The sequence below is a fragment of the Rhinatrema bivittatum genome, chromosome 5, assembly GCF_901001135.1.
Source record: "Rhinatrema bivittatum chromosome 5, aRhiBiv1.1, whole genome shotgun sequence".
NCBI lineage: Eukaryota > Metazoa > Chordata > Amphibia > Gymnophiona > Rhinatrematidae > Rhinatrema > Rhinatrema bivittatum.
In genome coordinates, this window is record NC_042619.1 from 221,770,618 (window position 1) to 221,790,207 (window position 19,590).

A 19,590-nucleotide genomic window follows, 5' to 3' on the forward strand; every position below is an offset into this window, starting at 1 on the left:
CTTTCCCAGGCCCCATTCGCACCAAGGCAAACAAGCACACCACAGTTTGGACTGCAAGCAAGCCTTAGCCTTCTATCTGGCATGGACAGAAACCCATAGACAGTCCACCCAACTTTTGTTCTTTTGATAAGAATAGGTTTGGAGTTGCTGTTGCCAAACAGACACTATCCAGTTGGTTAGCAGATTGCATCTCCTTCTTTATGCCCAGAAGGGACTGTATCTTGAGGGTCATGTCAAGGCTCATTCTGTCAGAGTCATGGCAACGTCGGCGGCCCACTTGTGAGTAGTTCCCATGGAGGAGATCTACAAGGCTGCACTGTGGAGTTCTCTCCACACATTCGCATCTCACTATTGTCTGGATAGGGATGGCTGACATGACAGTAGGTTCGGCATCTCTTTTGAGGTGTAGAACCCAACTCTCCCTGCTTAGGGCCCATTGTTTGGGTCAGACTGTCTCCCCCTCTATTACCAACAGCACTGTGGTTGTTGTGCCCATTGGCACCTAGTAGGTGTCTGTTGGTCCCCTTTTTGTTTTGGGGAGCAGCCTGTAGCTAGGGATTAACCCATGTGTGAGGACTACCATCCTGCTTGTCCTTGGAGAAAGCAGAGTTGCTTACCAGTAACAGATGTTCTCCAAGGACAGCAATATGTTAGTCCTCACAAAACCTGCCCACCACTCCGTGAAATTGGATTTCTCCTATTTTTTATTCTTAATCTTAATCTAAGTTACGAGATTGAAGAGGGACCCTGCATGGAGGCGTGGTATAGGGCACGCTGGGCATGCTCAGTATGCCGAGTCAAAGTTCTGGAAACTTTGACTGAAGTTTTCCATGCTGGACTGCATCTGATGATGTCATCCATTTGTGAGGACTAACATCCTGCTGTCCTTGGAGAACACCTTTTACAATACCTCCAAGGTATAAATGCACAGGAGGTGAGTCTCTGTCAAAGAAAGTAGGCTCTTGAACAAGGATTAGTTTAGTTTATTCATAGGTCTGATTAATCGCCTTTCCCTTTATCATAAACCTGGTTTCCAAATTTAAAACAATAAACGAGGGTGAAAGGCTAGACTTGGGAGTAATCTAAGGAAATATTTCTTCACAGAAAGGGTGGTGAACGCATGGAACAGCCTCCTTGTGGAGGCAGTGGAGACAAGGATAGTATTAGAAATCAAGAAAACATGGGACAAACAGAGAATCTCTGAGGGATGAAGAAGGGACTCTAAAGCTGAGCTGGAGATGTGGACTGGATGGGCCATAGAGTCTTTATCTGCCATCAAGTTCTCTGTTTGAAAATTAGTTTTCAATGCCTTGAGCACTGGAGCTTGGACTCTTAAGTAGGTTGTGAATTTGTGGTACCTTTAATTGGTCCAAGATAAATAGCTATTGTTGTTCATTAGGTTTTCAGGAGCACATGGATCCTGTCTTCAAATGTTTCATATATATGAAGAAGGAACCACTATAATCTTGAAGGCTTACAACATATTTTTTGGTTAGTCAAGTAAAATGTTTGACAACCTACTACTCCGGATCATACGGCTACTGGGACTGCCTCCATTGCCACTTCAGACAACTTTGAGTATATTTGTGTTAATGGAATATATCTCAAACTCAACTATAGGAAAACGACACCAGATTTCATAAATTCTGTGGATAGTGTACATTAATTAAGGAAATTAAATGTTCTTAGGTATCATGGTATCAATTATCGTATACTGATTTGAGCATGTGAGTTTAACAAAAAACAACTGGAAAACTTTTATATTCTTCTGCTTTAACAGAAATCCAGTAATATCCCTAACAAAAAATATTTTCCTTTTTATTTGAGCAATATGTTAAATCAGCATCGTATAGGCTCTTGCAGTGTGTTACGTGATGGCAAAATGCCATTTTTACAATGAGATTTTGAGCTGTTGTTGAAACAAATGGTTGTAATTCCGTCTGACCTCTGGATAACAGCTGTTTTCAAATGAATCTGGGGAATATATGTAGTTTTTACAGTAATATCATGTTTTGTCTCGTGGTGCGCATTTTGCATGGCTTTTGCAGGCTCAAGCTGTCCGCTGCTACGGGCCCTCCCTGGAAGTCCTGGATACCTTCCCTGATAACTCCCAAGGGATCCATTTTCTGGAGTAGAGAGGGCGGGGGTTTATAGGCTTTCATTAAAACCATTCTGATTTACTTGGGGTTTTTTTTGCTTGAAGCCATTTATGTGAGAGACTGTGCATTTCTAGGGGAAAATAAACTTATGATAGATGTTTCAGATACGGTATTAAGTGGTATGCCGTTCTGATCGTAAACGCTTGGCTCTCCTTTTTGAGATATTCACATCTACTTTTATTAGCTAAGTCTATACCTGGGGATTTTCGATTTACAGTTACCTCGAGCAGGGCTTGATTTGTGGGGGAACGGCCTGGAACGCAGTTCCCACACTTCTTTTCCGACTCAAGAGGTAGAGAGCACCAGGAATGTTCTGCTCCAGCCCTTCCCCTCCAGGCAGACAGCAAGGGAGAGAAGAGAAGGGGCTGAGCCTGAAGCAGGCAGAGAAGGAAACAGCCCCCTCTACTCCTACTTCCTACTCCTACTCTCTTGTTCCCCCTCCTCCTGTATTGCAGGGAACAGAAGGGGAGGGAGGATACTGAAGCAGATACTGCAGAGCAAAGAACAGACTCAAAAAAAAGGGTTTGAATTAGCAGAAGTCTGAAAGTTGTGAGCAGTTGTGCCAATTGTCAAGGCTTAAGTCCTGCTCTTGAGGAATGGCACTACTGCTCACAACTCCATTATCGAGTGCTTCATTTCTGGCAGAATAACCCAGAACGGCATGCTGCCACCTTTTTTCTGGGATCTGAGAAAGCGGAGTAGAGGCGGCAGTGGCATGGAGCACTTATGACACCCTGGCCCTTGGAAGAAGCAGAGAAGATCAGCGAGTTTTGCTTCTGCTTACTCTGGGGCAAGGGCAGCCACATGGCTTTGACTGTGTATGTGTAAGTGTGAGAGTTCACACCTGGCCCTGGTCCCACCTGATCCTGGCCCTAGTCATCTCACCCCCCCCCCCCCCCCACACACACACAGTTCTACTTCTTTTTTCTCTACAAAATAAGCCCTGACCTTGAGAGTTTCATCGATTAGCAGGGGCCCAAGGGGTGTAGCAGATCATGTGCGCATAAACTTTCTCCTCCTTCATACACTCGCATGTTCACTCTCGCACTCTCTCACTCACACACATGCTCACATTCTCTCACATACATGCCCACTCACAGACACTCCCTACCCCACCTCCACAAACACACACATTCATTCTCTCTCCCCACCCGGAACCCACCAGCGGCAGTAATCTCCTCGGGGAGCCCCTACTGCCAATGGCAATCTTCGTCCTTCCAGCCACATGGTGCTGCTCCTGCTCTTCTTTCTATCACAGGCCAATGGGACTTCTCTTTCTTCCTGCCCGCATGGGCCAATTGGAGGCCTGGAATAGGAAAATGCTTGTGCCTATGCAGGCCGCACCGACAGCAGGGCATCCAGAGTTTCCTGGTGGTGGCCTGGAGACCCGGAAACTCCTTTAGAATTCCGGAGTCTCCGGGTGAAAGGCGGAGAGTTCCCAGCTATGGCTAGGCCTGCCTGCATTTGGTCCCGGAACCCAGTTAATTTGTAAATTTGGGTCATCCGAAAAAGCTGGGTTCTTAAACCAGAAGACTGGAGTTGGGTAACAAGGAGGTGGCTGTATTGGCAGATTGGGGCCAGAGAAGGGGGAGGGAAAAGGTGGCAGCAGTAAATCCAGACCCTGGGCGGGGAGGGAGAAAGTGATGGCTGCAGCGGCGGATCACAGCCAGGGGAAAAGGGGTTTTGTCCTGTGTTAGCAAGCCACAAAAAAAACAAAACAACCCTCTCTTTTGATAAAACTGCTAGAAGAGAAACGCCAAAAAAGTGGGTTTCAAAAGGAGTCTCCCTCTCCCCTCCCCCGGCCGAGGTCTGTCGCTGCAGCGGGGAGCAGGAAAAATCCTCTGATCTTTATGAATGAAGGCTCCGGGCCTCGTAGCCCCACAGAGGCCGGTTCTGCTTCAAGCCAGAAAACCAAAAGGAACAGGCAGGAAACTCCCGGGACCCCCTCCCCCCCCCCCCGCAAGAAAAAAGCTTCAAAAAAGTGTCAGAGCATCCAAAAACTACAACAGTGGAACCCAAGTGGCGCCACTTTCCACTAAACTTGTGTTAGCACGCAGCAGAAAACCTGCTCCTCGGAGGCATTTGCATGAGTCCCGGTTCTGCAGTAGGAAACTTTCTACAGCAAATGCCTTGGCTTGTCGCCGGTTTCTCACAGAGAAGGACTGTGGTGGCATTTTACTGCGAACTCTTCAGTTTCCAAATAGATCAGGGGAGCGATTTTCTGAACAGTTTTGCCCGCATTTAATTGGCAGTTTGTGAAGTGCCCCCGCCCCCCCCCCCCCCCCCCCCCCCCGCTCAGTCTGGCACAAGGGGCGCACTCTTGACTGCATTGAGGAGAAATGTTCCCCCGGCGGCATGGTTGCATGGCGAGGGGGGGGGGGGGAATGTTGAAAAACGAGCCAGGCGGATTCAATTTCCAATTCTACGTGCGCTGTTTTCCCACAAAAAAACTGCCCCACAGAATAAGCAGGTGCAGAGTCAGTGGGGCCTTTCCCTCTGAAAATATAGTGCCAGGTCCGCGGGTACAAAGCACTGACGCGCACTCTGCCACCTAGGCAAGCAGTTTCAAAATTCCCTCACCCCCCCTCCCCCTTCTCGTATGAACAATCAGGGCTGATTAGGAAGCAGTATTCAGAATTGAAACTGCAGCTGAACGGAGAACGATGGAGCAAAATGGTGCAAACTGCAAATAAATTGGCTTGCTTGTTTAATCCAAAATGCCTGCCTATATACCGACAAAAGAAAAATAACACCGTGCCCACTTGTTATACGTAAAGTCTAATGAGCCTCTTCTTTGGGTTGCAGGAGTTGGTTTTGACAGAGAGGCAAGCATACGCTGCTCACTCGTTCATTCACAGTCTGTGCTACAGCGGAGACGAAAACTGAGGAGGAGGAAAACCATCTCGGGCATTCCCAGAAGGGTACATCAAGAAATAGGTGCGGTACTGTCGCCAGATGATGAGCCTGGCGGTGAAATACGCCCGCCTTCTGCTGTGCCAGGGATGGCCAACTCCAGTCCTCCAGAGCCACAGACAGGCCAGGTTTTTAGGATATCCACAGGGAATATACATGAGATAGATTTGCATTCACTGCCTCCACCTTCTGCAAATCTATTTCATGCACATTCATTGTGGATATCCTGAAAGTCAGGTCTGGTTCTGTCTCTAGAGGACTGAAGTTAGCCACCCCTGTGCTATGCCGAGCCCTGTTACTGAGAATTTCCTGATAACCAGCTGAATGTGCTTGATTGGAAAGTGGTTACAAGAATGTTCAGTTAATTGGGGCATTCCCCAGGGAACATGGTTTTTTTTTCTCAGTTGATTTTAATGACAATAATTATCACCTATTGGGAACTGTAATTACTTAATAAAGATTCTTTTCTTTCGAAGTGGAACTATTTAACAGCTGAACCAGCGCAGCAGTAAACATGTTGCTCACTGATACTGCATATGACTTTTGGGGACCTCAGTGCGCAAATTATTAACGTATCGGAGCATCTTGCTTGAGTACGATTCTGTGCTGAAAGGTTCATTGGGAATGACTGAACTTGAGTATCATTGTGATGTACTTCATGCTTTTCCGGTTAGCAGAGTTCAAAGCATATTAGGGCAGGTTTAGGTCTACATGAGATACAGCACAGCAGATTTACAGCTATATTCAAAAGTACAAACATTTAGGACAAATAATATAAAGCAGCACAGGTAACAGCATGCAAAACGAGGAAGAAGGGAAACCAGCATTTAAAGTGATTAGGAGTGGTTTAGCTACATCTCAGATAGCCTTCTAGGCATTTAGGGTGCATCGTGATAGGCACAGAAGGTAAGAGCATATAAAGACGAGTACCAGGGATTTTGCATTTAAAATGTCTGAGTGCAAATTAGCTACATGATTGGATAATCTATATATCAAGAAGCCAGGTCCCGGGGATCCCATATTTAAAGTATCTGATGCAAAATTGCTATATATGGGATTATACAGTTCTTTGTTCCATTTGACACTTCATGGAAGGAAAGCTTTGATCTGGTAACACTATGCCTAAATACAGTTAAAGCGCTGGTTACACTATAACAAGCTGATGTTAAACATCGACAGAACAGAGGTGATTATCTTGAGTAACCGTCCAATAAGAGTTTGTCCTGCAGTCTTTCCAGTTGACGGTTATACAGAGGTCCATGTTCAAAAGCATTTAGTTGGCTAAATTAATATTTGGGCACTTATCCAGCCAAATTCTAGCTGGCGAATAAGATAGGCAGCTAAGTTAGGGGCGTTCCGGGGGCATAACTGGAAGGAGTTGAGTTAGCCGGCTAACTCCGATATTCAGAGTTAATGGGATAACTTAGCCAACTAAGTCTGGTCGGGCCAAAGACCTGTCCTATATAGTTAGCCGACTAACTTTAAGATAGCCAGATAGTGTATATTTAGTAGCACGGCTACACTACTGAATATGCCTCCAAAATTAGCAGGATAAGATTATCCGGCCCCTTCTGTTAAGTATTTGGGGATAACATTTAACTCCAGTCTTTCTTTAAGAGCACAGATCAAATCAGTTGTTAAATCATCTTTTATTGTGAATGCTCAAAAGTTTGAAATCCTTCCTTGAGCTGCAGGCCTTCAGATGAGTCCTTCAGGCACTGGTCTTATCTAGTATATATTATTATAATTCCTTGTACGATGGGCTCCTGGCTAATACTGTTGCGGGCCCTTGGAGTCAGGGAAACCCATATGGGGAGCGGCATGTGACTGCAAGGCAGGACTAGGGACAAGACAACGACTGGTCTTCCGCTTAGCCAGCCCCCTCCCCCGCAGGTTGAACCCTTAGATTTTGGGGGCCAGTAGGTCTCTGCGGCGGCAGTACATCATAGTGGTGAGTCCACACAAGCTGGAACACAACTAGGCACGGCAAGGCTGGACAGGCAAGGCTTGGACAAGGCAGGCTGGAGACCAGGCTTGGACGAGGCAGGCTGGCGGGCAGGCTGGATAAGGCAAACAGGGTTTGGCAGGCTGGACAAGGCTGGCAGTGCTTGGCAGGCTTGGTACTGGATAGAGCCCGGAACTAGACAAGACAAAGGGTAAAACAAGGCAAGGACAGGACTCTGGCACAGGCAGGACAGGATACTTGGAACAGACAGGACAAGACCAACAAAGCAGACTAGGGCAGGATTTAGACAAGGCAGATAAGGGAAACACCGAACAAAGAGCACAGAAGCCTGAAGGCAAGTAAGGCTTGGAACAGACAGAATAGGCTCGAAGGCCCCAAGGCAGGATACAAGAGAGGATAGGCCCAATGGCCTCAAGGCAAGGCAAGAACAAGGGTCTGGTCATGGACTCAGAAATGACATCATGAGAAGACAAAGGGCTGCCGGCAAGGCAGGGTTACATTTATTTTATTTATTTATTTATTTATTTATTTATTTATTTATTTATTTAAGTTTTTTATATACCAACATTCAAGACGATAGTCCCATCATGCTGGTTCACAAGAAACAGGAGTGCAAATTATAATAAACTTAACAACGTGAAGTTGTTAAGTTTATTATACATAGGGCTGGAACTTGGGCATGTTAAGGGCAGTGAGGAGGAGCTTGACAAAACTAGTGATGAGGCATCCTGAGGGCCTCTGCTGGTGGGGAGGCATCATGAATGTAGGATAAGGCTGCACAGCAGGTGAAATTCTAACAATACTACTAAATCTGTGCAGAATTCTTAATGAGACACATTTACGGGAGAATATGATTCTGGTTTTGGCACTTTTACACTGGCGCCCAAAAAAGTAGAGCGCATATTACAAAATTGATGCAGAAGCTTCTATATGGGCACTCGGCCTGGCTTAATTGAGCATATGTACATTCAAGCCAACACGGTCACTCAGATCAGCAAGTAATAATTTGCTTGAGGTGCCTTCACCTCGCTTAGAACGAATGGGTTTCACTCATGAATGAGCATTCTCTGTGGCAGGACCAATATTTTGGAATTCCTTTCCAGATCATCTTTGGTTCATGACTTATGTTAAAACCTTGAAGAAGGTTTTAACACAAGTTAAAACTCATGTATTTTACAAGCATTTTCTGTTAATGACGCAGTATAGGAATGCAGATATATTCTCGACTAGTGAAGTCTAACTGTAGCTAGTCCGGAGACTATGTTGATTGTCTTATTGTAGTATTGTTTTTATTTTGATTGTGTACATTTTTAAACTTCTGTACTCCACTACAAACATTTTTTTTATGTGTGTGGATAATAAATGTTTTAAAGTAGTTAAGTAAAAAATTATTAGTTAAGGCAACTGGATGCAAAATTCAGAATTTGGCTTCTGGGAGCTAGTGACACTTCTAATTGTTACCATTCGACGATCTGTGAGGCACAGGGCTCCTTCTAGTATTGCTGCTCAGCAGTGTTTTCCGGTGGCAGCACAGCCCGGCATGAGTCACGTTCAGGCTCCGCCCACTGGGGTGCGTCATCAGCCTTCCCGGAAGTCCCCGTGTTTCCGCGGGATGTTTTGAGATTTAAAGCTCTGAGCCCAGCACTGCCTTGGCTACAGGCTTGCTTGTTCTGGTTCTCTCGTTGGTTTATTCTTGCTTTGGATTCCTGACTCTTGATTGTGCCTTGGATTTGCCTTCTTGCTGCCTACCCATGACCCGATTGGATTTGGTTCTCCTTTTGCCTGCTGCCTGCCCTGACTCTGGATTGTGCCTTGGATTTGCCTTCTTGCTGCCTACTCTCGACCTGGATTGGATTTGGTTCTCCTTTTGCCTGCTGCCTGCCCTGACTCTGGATTGTGCCTTGGATTTGCCTTCTTGCTGCCTACCCACGACTCGGATTGGATTTAGTTCTCCTTTTGCCTGCTGCCTGCCCTGACTTTGGACTGTGCCCTGGATTGTCTTCTTGCTGTCTACTCGGCATCTTCTCTAGATTGTCTACCACGGCCTAAGGTAAGACTGTTGTTCTACTAAGGGATTCACTATCAGATCCATAACAGTTAGCCGAGGCCATGGATCCCGTAGATCTGACAGCCTTACAGGCCATTTCTGGACTGGCATTCACACATTCAACAACAGCAAGGAGTACTAGACCAAGTTACAGGAGTTTTGGAGAGGCTGGCTGCTTGAATGGATGCCTTTTCAGTCGCTGCACCGGTAACCCCGACTTCCTCCACACCAACCCTGTTCTATGACTGCCACCTCCACCTCGCTTCATTGGAGACCCTCAGCAGTGTTGGGGGTTTATAAATCAGTGTCATATGCATTTCTCGCTGCAGTCCTCTTTGTTCCCCACAGATAAGACAAAGGACCCTTTTATCTTATCCCTTTTGGAAGGACCAGCCTTAGCTTGGGCTTCTCCCTTCTGGGACTGAGAGGATCCCCTTCTGAATAACCTGGATCTATTCTTAAAAGACTTTCGTCTGATCTTTGATGAGCCTAGATGTTCAACCTCGGCTACGGCAGACCTACTTCAGATTCGACAAGGATCCCGATCGGTCGGTGAATACGCCATTCACCGTACTCTGGCAGCCAAGCTTCATTGGGGTGATGACAGCCTTACAGCCATATTCCGTCAGGGTCTCTCCGAGGCCATCAAGGATGAGTTAGCTGGTCGGGAACCTCCAGAATCTCTAGAGGAATTGATTCGCTTGGCAATTCGACTAGATCTTCATTTTCAGGAGAGGTCTCGTGAATGGGCCGCCCTGAGACGACCCATTCGGCTGGCACTTGCTTTTCAACGACCTCTCGTAATTCCCAAGGCTTCTGAACTGCAAGCACCCTCGGAGGAGCCCATGCAGATTGACTGATGTTGGTTAACACCTGAGGAACGACAACGTAGAAGACTACATAACCTCTGTCTTTATTGCGCAGGAACTGGACATTTCATTAATAAATGTCCAAATAAGTTGGGAAACTTCCGAGCCTAGGGCTGGTAGGAGAGGCTTCCCTGGGTCATGTTATCCCCTCTCCACAAATCCTGATTCCAGTATCAATTTCTATCCAGAACTGCACTATTCATTTTCAGGCTTTCTTGGACTCTGGGCAGCCGCTAACTTCATAGAAGAAGATCTAGTCCATCGATACCACATTCCCACTGAGATACTGAAAACTCCTCTCACTGTGTCTTCTGTTTCTGGAGAGCCACTGGGAAACAAAATCTCTCTGATCACTCAACCCATCAAAATGACGACTGGAATACTCCATCAAGAAACCATTCAACTATATGTTGATGCGATATCTCTGACGAGCGGCGGTATATAAAAACCAATAAATAAATGTGCTTTTCTCCTCCGTCAACCAGGTGATCCTCGGGTTACCCTGGTTAAGATTACATCAACCCCAGGTGGATTGGAGAACTTTACAGCTGGCCAGTTGGAGTACTTACTGTCATCAGAACTGTTTGTTGTGAGTTCTACCAGCCAGCTCCACTATCTCTTGTTCAGCAATTATACCGTCTACTTTACCACATCAGTATGCCAGATTTGTTGATGTTAAGCAAATAACAAGCCGAAACTCTACCACCACACTGTATCTACGACTGTGGAATAGAATTACTTCCTGGTAAAAATCCCCCCAGGGGAAGGGTTTATGTCTTGTCTGTGGCCATGAGCCAATATATCCAAGAGAATCTGGCCAGGGGATTCATCAGACCTTCCTCATCTCCTGCAGGGGCTGGATTATTTTTTGTCAAAAAGAAAGATGGATCGTTGCGGCCTTGCGTTGACTACAGAGGACTCAATGCCATCACCAAAAAGAATCGGTACTCTATTCCACTGATTTTGGAACTTTTTGATCATTTAAGAGGAGCACAAATTTTCACGAAACTCTATCTCCGGGGGGGGGCCTACAATTTAATCCAAATACGAGAAGGGAACGAGTGGAAAACTACTTTTAACACTCGCGATGGACATTATAAATATCTATTAATGCCATTCGGATTGTGTAACACCCCGGCAGTTTTTCAAACCACGATTAATGATATTTTTCGAGAACTTCTGTATTCTCATGTTATTGTCTACCTTGACGACATCTTAATTTTTTCCAAAACAGAGCACCAACATGAGATCCATGTTATGCAAGTCCTTCAATGCCTTTGAGACAACAGATTGTATGCAAAACTAGAAAATTTTCTTTTTTCACCAAAAGGAACTACCTTTTCTAGGATATATTGTGTCTCGAGACGGGCTACGCATGGACCCTGAGAAACTCAGAGCTATATTGGACTGGCCTCAACCACTGGGGCTTAAGGCCTTACAATGATTTTAGGGTTCTCCAATTACTATCGCCAATTTATTTCTGGATACTCTATCCTGGTGGTGCCACTTACTGCCTTGACCAAGAAGGGAGCTCTAACTTGCAACTAGCCTCCCGAGGCCATCCATGCCTTCCAACGCCTAAAAGAGGAATTTGTAAGAGATCCATGTTTGCAATGTCCCGATCCAACTAAGCCATTTATTGTGGAGGTTGATGCCTCAGCTTTAGGAGCGAGAGCAATTCTTTTACAGCCCTCTGCGTCAGGGAAATTACTTACTTGTGCCTATTTTTCTAAGAAATTCTCTCCAGCAGAAAAGAACTATGCTATAGGAGAATGAGAACTCTTGGCAATTAAGGCTGCACTTGAGGAATGGCAACACCTTCTGGAGGGGGCTAAATATACCATTAACATTTGTACAGATCATAAGAATCTCGCCTATTTATCACAGGCTCAACGTTTGAACCCACGGCAAGCCCGCTGGGCACTTTTCTTCAGTCGATTTGATTTTAAATTACATTTTTGGCCTTCAGAGAAGAACCTTCGTGCAGATGCCCTTTCTCGGAGTTTTTTACCTGATGATACCCCTGACACCCCCCCCCCCCCCCCGGCATATTATTGATCAGACTCAAATAATTTTGGCTGCTACCTTTACTGTTCCATTGGGTAAAACAGTGGTACCCAAACGTTTAAAGCAAAAAGTTCTACGATGGGCCAATGATTCCCACTTTGCTGGACATCCTGGTATGTTCAGAACAAGAAATCTTATTTTTCCCGTCACTACTGGTGGCCGCAGTGAAAATCGGATATTAAAAGATATGTTGAACCTTGTCCCACTTGTGAGGCTTAAAAGGTTCCACAACAGCGACCCTGTGGACTCTTGCAACCGCTTCCCATTCCAGACAAACCTTGGACTCAACAAGGCCACAGATTTTATAACTGAACTTCCTCTCTCTGAGGGTAATATGTTCATTTGAGTCGTTGTAGACCGATTTTCCAGAATGGCCCATTTCATTCCATTTCCCAGACTACCCACTGCTCCAGAACTAGCTTGACTTTTTCTGCAACACATTTTTCGGATTCATGGTCTGCCTTCAAGTATCGTCTCTGATAGAGGAGTCCAATTTACTGCTCGATACTGGAGGGACCTCTGCAAAAAACTCAAAATAGAATTAAATTTTTCTTCAGCCTATCACCCCCAATCCAATGAGCTAACTAAACGCACTAATCAATCTCTCAAGACCTTCTTACGCTGCTATGTGAATCGATGACAGGACAACTAGGGATCCCTTTTACCGTGTGCCGAGATCTGTCACAATAATCATGTAGCCCAAGCTTCAGGAGCATCAGCTTTCTTTTTAGTTTTTGGGAGACACCTCAGATTCCCCTTCCCATCAGCAAGCCCTCCTCTTGTCCGGCTGTAGAATAAACTATTCGGTCCATGACTGAGCTTTGGAGGGAGACCTAACGGTTATTACAACAAGTTTCCAGTAAAGCCAAGAGACAAGCCGATAAGAGAAGGAGATTGGGGCCCCAACTTCAACCTGGGGACTTGGTATGGCTGAGTACTCGGAACCTCAGATTACGTACACCGTCCTTAAAATTTGCGTCCAGGTTTGTTGGTCCTTTTCCCATTGAGAAACAAATCAGTGAGGTCACCTTTAAACTTCAACTACCCCCCACACTACGCATCCATGATGTGTTCCATATTTCATTGCTCAAACCAGCAATCTTGTCTTGGCCCTCTAGAAAGACTAGACAATCCACCCCCTCAGTTATACAGGATGACACACAATACGAGGTTAAAGAAATCCTGGATGCCAGAAGATCAAGGGGGACTTTATAATATTTAATCTCATGGAAAAATTACGGGCCAGAAGAGAATTCTTGGGAACCAGCCTGTAATATTCAGACACCTCGTCTACTTCAGGAGTTTCATCAGCGTTTCCCTCTCAAATCTCATCCTAGAAGCAGGAGGGAGGGGCTTTGCGGGGGAGGTACTGTTACCATTCGATGATCCGTGAGGCACGGGGCTCCCTCTATTATCGCCGCTCAACGGCATTTTCCGGCGGCAGCACAGCCTGGCGTGAGTCGCGTTCAGGCTCCGCCCACCGGGGCGCATCATCAGCCCTCCCAGAAGTTCTTGCGTTTGCGTGGGAAGTTTTGAGATTTAAAGCTCTGAGCTCAGCACAGCACTGCCTTGGCTACAGGCTTGCTTGTGCTGGTGCTCTCGTTGGTTTATTCTTGCTTTGGCGTTCCTGACTCTGGACTGTGCCTTGGATTTCCCTTCTTGCTGCCTACCCACGACCCGGATTGGATTTGGTGCTCATTTTGCCTGCTGCCTGCCCTGACTTTGGACTGTGCCCTGGATTGTCTTCTTGCTGTCTACTCGGCATCTTCTCTAGATTGTCCTCCATGGCTTAAGGTAAGACTGTTGTTCTACTAAGGGATTCACTATCAGATTCGTAACACTAGTGAGGTGAGTTACGTAACAGAAAGCCATCTTAAAGAGCCAGATTTCTAATGGTTTCCTAAAAACTAGCAGCTTAGGTGCTAATCTGATGTTCAGAGATAGGGGGTGTCATAAGGTTGGAACTTATCCTGAGAAGGTTTTCTTTCTGGTTGTTAGGAGGCACAGGTCTTTTGGGTGTTGGCACAACTAGATGGGATTGTATTAACAATTGTAGAACACCAGAAGGTAAATATGGGGTAAGGCAACTGCTTAAGTAGTGCAACGCACATCCTTTGAGATCCTTTAAAGCAATGTTCCCTCTAAGGATTGGGTTGCTGTATGCAAAGCGTTTTGGTTTCATTACACCATGAGCACTACTTTCTTGACGCAGAAAGCTTATCAATTTTATGCTCACAGCCACTCAATCCTTAGAGAGAACATTGGAGCAGCATGCACACAAACTTTCTCACATACATATACACATGCTAACACACTTGCATATTCACTCTCATAATCTTTCACACACATACATGCTCATTCTCACATACACACACTCACTCTCATTCCTGTCATTCACTCCCCAGACTCACGCACATGCACACTCACTCAATTCTCTTCCTCTTCAACACACACACTCTTCTCAGTAACTGCAAGCCCTTCACTGCCAAATACTTTGAGAAGTAACACAAACCACTCAGGACTCAAAAACAGCAGCAGCCTTATCTATGACACGGCAGCAATACAAATATTATACCATGCCCTAGAACACCAATTCACCACCCACTCGGGTTAACAGAACAAAGCCCTACATGCCAGCAGAAATACTGCACCTCAGGTACACACGCAGAATGCAGACAGACCCTTACCTAATACAGAATAAGGGACTACAAATTAGAAACAGAAACATGCGGACAAAAATAAAATGGAAAGCCCAAGAAACCAGACTGAACAGTGGATTACTGAAGAAGGAACAAAATACAAATATGTAATGCACATTCCCAAAGAGAACATATGCCTATCAGTAAAAAATCAAAATGCTTTTTTTTTTTTTTTACCTTTGTTGTCTGATCTTATTTTTCTAATCAATTGGTCCCAGACTTTTTTTTTTTTCCACATTCCCTTTCTTGCTCTTTTCCCAATGCCTTTTATAGGGTCTCTTTTTTTTCTTTCTCCACCTGTCTTCTTCCCTTCCTCCCTCCATCCACACCCACACACTGGCAGTCACACACCAGGCTGTCACCCAGCCACACATACACACACGGGCTCTCACATGTGATGCCACTGATCGGATTGGGCAGGGGGTCTGGTTTATCCGTGCCCAATCTGATTCCTGCGCGGGGGAGGGAGGGGGAGGTAAAAGCTGTGTGTGACCACGCGTGCGTGCAGCTTGGAGGGAACAGTGCCTTAAAGGCTATTTTGTATTTGGCTCAGTGGAGTATTAAAAGCCAGTGCAGCCATTTTAGGATGGGAGCGATCCTTTCAAATGTACTTGTATTTTGCAGCATTTGAGCTGTTATGTTTTGAATGAGTTGCAGGTGTCGGTTTAGTTTGGTAGCTCAATGTAAAGCGAGTTGCACTATTCCAAGTGGGAAAGCTCCTGGGCTCAGATGGCTGTGGTGAAGGCAGGGCCATCAAAGAAGGGATGGAGGTACCATAGTTGATGCAGTTGAAAAAAGCACTAAACCTCAAGGAACTTGTGAAAAATTATTACACTAATAAAAAATGTTTAGGCAGCTGGTATCATGTGGTACAGAGGTAGCCATCACTCTGGCTCTTAGGTCTATTGTAATCATTTACCAAACCTTCCACTACCACCTCCTTACATAGGCCATGTGGCTTACACCAGCGTGTGACTGATCTCTCTCTCTCTCTCTCTCTTTTATTTTTATTTTTAATTTACAAATTTTTAATATGCAAATTATTTTTTTGTAAAAATATAGATTTCACTTATCTCCTTTCTTACGTGCAGTCGTGAGAAAGATATTCGCCGTATTCCAAGTCCTTGTTTAGATCCAAATTTGGATCCCCAGCATTCAAACTTTATAATGAAAAATCGCTGGTCAGCACAAATGCCCAAATTTGCAATGTTTTGGCAGTAATCCAATGCCTGTATGAGGGGCTACTCTCTAAATCTGATGAAGTAGAAACAAATATCAGAATTAAAAGGAGGAGATCAATATTGAAAATCTTCAAAATGAAACACTTTCTGCACTCGGGAAAAATCCTCACAACCTCAGAATGGCGAGCCGTAATCTACTTTCCACAGCACGTGTTTTAAATGTCTCAGCCAACCAATCACAAAGAAAACTCACGTCCCCCAACAATCAGTGGAAAATTGTAGCCCGTTGAAAAAAATATATTGATTATTCGATTCACTTAGGGGTAGATTTTCAAAAAGCGCGCCTTAGCATACTTTTGTTGGCGCATCAGGCGCAAACAAAAGTACGCTGGATTTTAGTAGATACGCGCGTAGCTGCTAAAATCCTGGATCGGCGCGCGCAAGGCTGCCAATTTTGTGTAGCCGGCGCGCGAGCCGCGCAGCCTGCCGCCATTCCCTCCAAGGCCGCTCCGAAATCGGAGCGGCCTCGGAGGGAACTTGCTTTCGCCCTCCCCTCACCTTCCCCTCCCTTCCTCTATCTAACCCACCCCCCTGGCCCTATCTAGACCCTCCCCCTACCTTTGTAGGGGGATTTACGCCTCCCGGAGGGAGAAGTAAATCCCTGCGCGCCAGCGGGCCTCTAGCGCGCCGAGACGGGACCTGGGGGCGGTTCCGGAGGGTGCGGCCACGCCCCCGGACCGCCCCGTGCCGAAACCACGCCCCCGGGCCTGCCCCCGAAACGCCGCGTCCCGCCCCCAAAATGCCGCGCCGATCCGACACGCCCCCCTCGAAAAACCCCGGGACTTACGCGAGTCCCGGGGCTCTGCGTGCGCCGGTAGGCCTATGGAACATAGGCGCACCGGCACGCAAGGCCCTGCTTGCATAAATCCGGGCGGATTTACGCGAGCAGGGCTTTTAAAATCCGCCCCTTAGTGTTTTCCAAACATACAGGCTGATACAGTAAAAATCGCAGGAGAGTGGGCAAGTGCCCAGGCCACTCCCCTGTGCCCGCGATTCAGTAGATTAATTTATTTAAATTAGGGCTTGTGGTAAAAAGAGGCGCCAGGGACACTAGCACGTCCCTAGCGCCTCTTTTTGGACAAGAGCGGCGGCTGTCAGTGGGTTTGACAGTTGATGCTCAATTTTGCCGGCATCGGCCCCGACTCCTCCCCTTCCGGAGCGGACTCCGCCCCGAATTAGCTATTGCACGCGAAAAGGGACTTTTCGTATGCGAAAAGTCCCTTTTCGCGTGTGATCCCTTTAGAAAATGACCCCCTTAGTGCTTATTGCTGGGAGTGAGCATCAAGAAATCAGATCTACTTTTTGGGATGGCTACTTACTGTAGGAATCGGGATGTTGGACTCGATGGGCCTTAGTCCTATCCGGCATGGCGCTTCTTATGTTAGCTAAGCTATTATGTCAGCTCACAGTTTAAGAACATGAGAAATGCCAAGCCAGGTCAGACCCAGGTCCATCGAGCCCAGCATCCTGTTTCTGACAGAGGTGAGGACGGGTCAAAAGTACCTGCCAGATCCCAAAAAGCAGGTCTTTTTCTTGTTATTCACTCCCAGGGATAGCAGTAGCTTTCTTTACCTGTCTTATAATGTTTTATGGATTTGTCCTTCAGGAACGTAGCCAGACCTCTTTTAAACCCCGCTGTGTTACTTGCTTTGAGTATGTCCTCTGGCATCAGATTCTACAGCTTGATTGTGCATGGAGCGAAAAAGTATTTTCTCTGATTTGTTTTAAATCTGGTAACCGTCCTTTTTTTTTAACCAATCCACCTTTGCATTTTTTTAATAAATTTCTTTCACATCCCCTCTCAGCGTCTCTTTTCCAAGCTGAAGAGCCCTCATCATAGGAGAGATGCTTCATCCCCTTTATCATTCCTGTCGCCCTTCTCTGCACCTTTTGTAGTTGCACAATGTCTTTCTGGAGGCGGGGGGGTGGTGGCGACCAGAATTGCGCACACAGTACTCAAGGTGCACTCACACCATGGCTGAGCTATTCTGAATTTTATTTTTAACTTATTTGTATTGCAGATGTTGGATGTTTTGATTGTTTTATTTGATTGTTGTACATGGCCTTGGACAACTTATTTAAATCGATAAAGCGTTTTATAAATACATTTTAAATAAATTATTTTTCCGATCACTACTAACATTGTGTTTGCTTTTTTGATCACCAGTAAACACTGAGCCGAGGGTTTCAATGTATTGCCCACAAGGACTCCAAGGTCCTTTTCCTGGATAGTGAATCCCAATACATAAACCTGTCACTGGGATATTTTTTCCCTATGTGCATTGCACTTTTTCACATTAAATTTCATCTGCCATTCAGTTGTCCAGTATCCTAATCTCACAAGGTCCTTCTGCAGTTCCTCGCAATCCACTGATGTTTTAGCAACTTTAAATAACTTTTGTGTCCTCTGCAAATTTGATATCCTCACTCATCGCTCCCGTTTCCAGACCATTTATAAATATACTAGCAAAAACTGCTCAGTATTGCTCGGGTTATCTGGTCCATAACAGCTACAAATTTTAAAATCAAACAAAAGTGAAACAATAAATAGTTTTATTTTGTTGAGTAATTAACAGAAAGCATTTAAAAGACTTAGAGAATGATGAGCTGCGGCCAGAAAAGAGGCGGGGGGGTGGGGGGTGATAGCATGCAGCGCGCCGCATCATGGTGGTGCGTTTTTACCTGCTGCGGTTGCGGCTGTGCCGCACATTATCGCTCCCATAGCGCCACTGCAAAAGGTGGTGTTATTTCCAGTGCTGCTGCCAGCGAAAATGTGTAAAACATTATCGGCAGCAGCGGTACTGCATGCAAATTTTTTTACCCCTGCCCAACCTCCGCTCTAACCCCTCCCCTTTCCCTCATTTAAATGGTAACGTCGCGATAATGACCCATCGCGTTTTGATAAATGACCCTGTTTGATAGCTGGGTATGTTCGGCGGCATGGCTGCACAGCTAAATATACAGCACTAGTTATGTATAATCAGCTAACCAGAAAAGCTGTGCAGTGGCTGAATATGGACCTCATAGATTAAAAAGCACCGGTCCCAGTATAGATCCCCTGGGCACTCCACCATTAACCTTTCTCCATTTGGAAAACTGACTAGTCCTATCTTCTGCTTCCTATCTTTTAGCCAATTACCAATTCACAATAGGACACTGCCTCCTATCCCATGATGTTTTAATGTCTGTCATGGGGCACTCTGTCAAACTGAATATTATTTTGGTAGTTATAATTATTTACATCACAACTAAGTCAAGAGTGCATGTACAATATTTATTTCATGCAGTGTAGACCAGCACAGATTACTGTGAGGAACTGTGCTCTTCTCATGTTCATTACTAACTCTTGATTAATGTTTTGAAAAAGGGATTTATATTTATACTGGGGCTAAGTAAGCAGAAATATAGTTTGAGGAAAAAGCATGGAAGTTCTACTTTGAAGTTCTTTACAGAAGGCAATTTCTCAAAGGATGCAGTAGCTCTACACCTCTGTGCATTGCTTCAGCAATTTCTGCTCCAGCCTGTTGTAGTGTATATTGTGCTATCACAGCCCCGACACAACAGCCAGTCACAGGAGGAAGTCCCTACAAGTGAAGCCTTTTGTGGGCAGAAGTCCTCCAGTCCAAATA

At 45.6% G+C, this 19,590-nt stretch overlaps 1 protein-coding gene across 1 annotated transcript in view; it reads left to right on the forward strand.

Annotated features, from left to right (window-relative positions):
• NHS (NHS actin remodeling regulator) overlaps nucleotides 1-19,590 on the forward strand; it is a 337,410-nt gene that overhangs the window by 301,752 nt on the left and 16,068 nt on the right. The window contains exon 6 of the mRNA XM_029603299.1: nucleotides 4,965-5,096. Coding sequence (XP_029459159.1) covers nucleotides 4,965-5,096 — 132 coding nt within the window. The remainder of the gene's footprint in view (nucleotides 1-4,964; nucleotides 5,097-19,590) is intronic.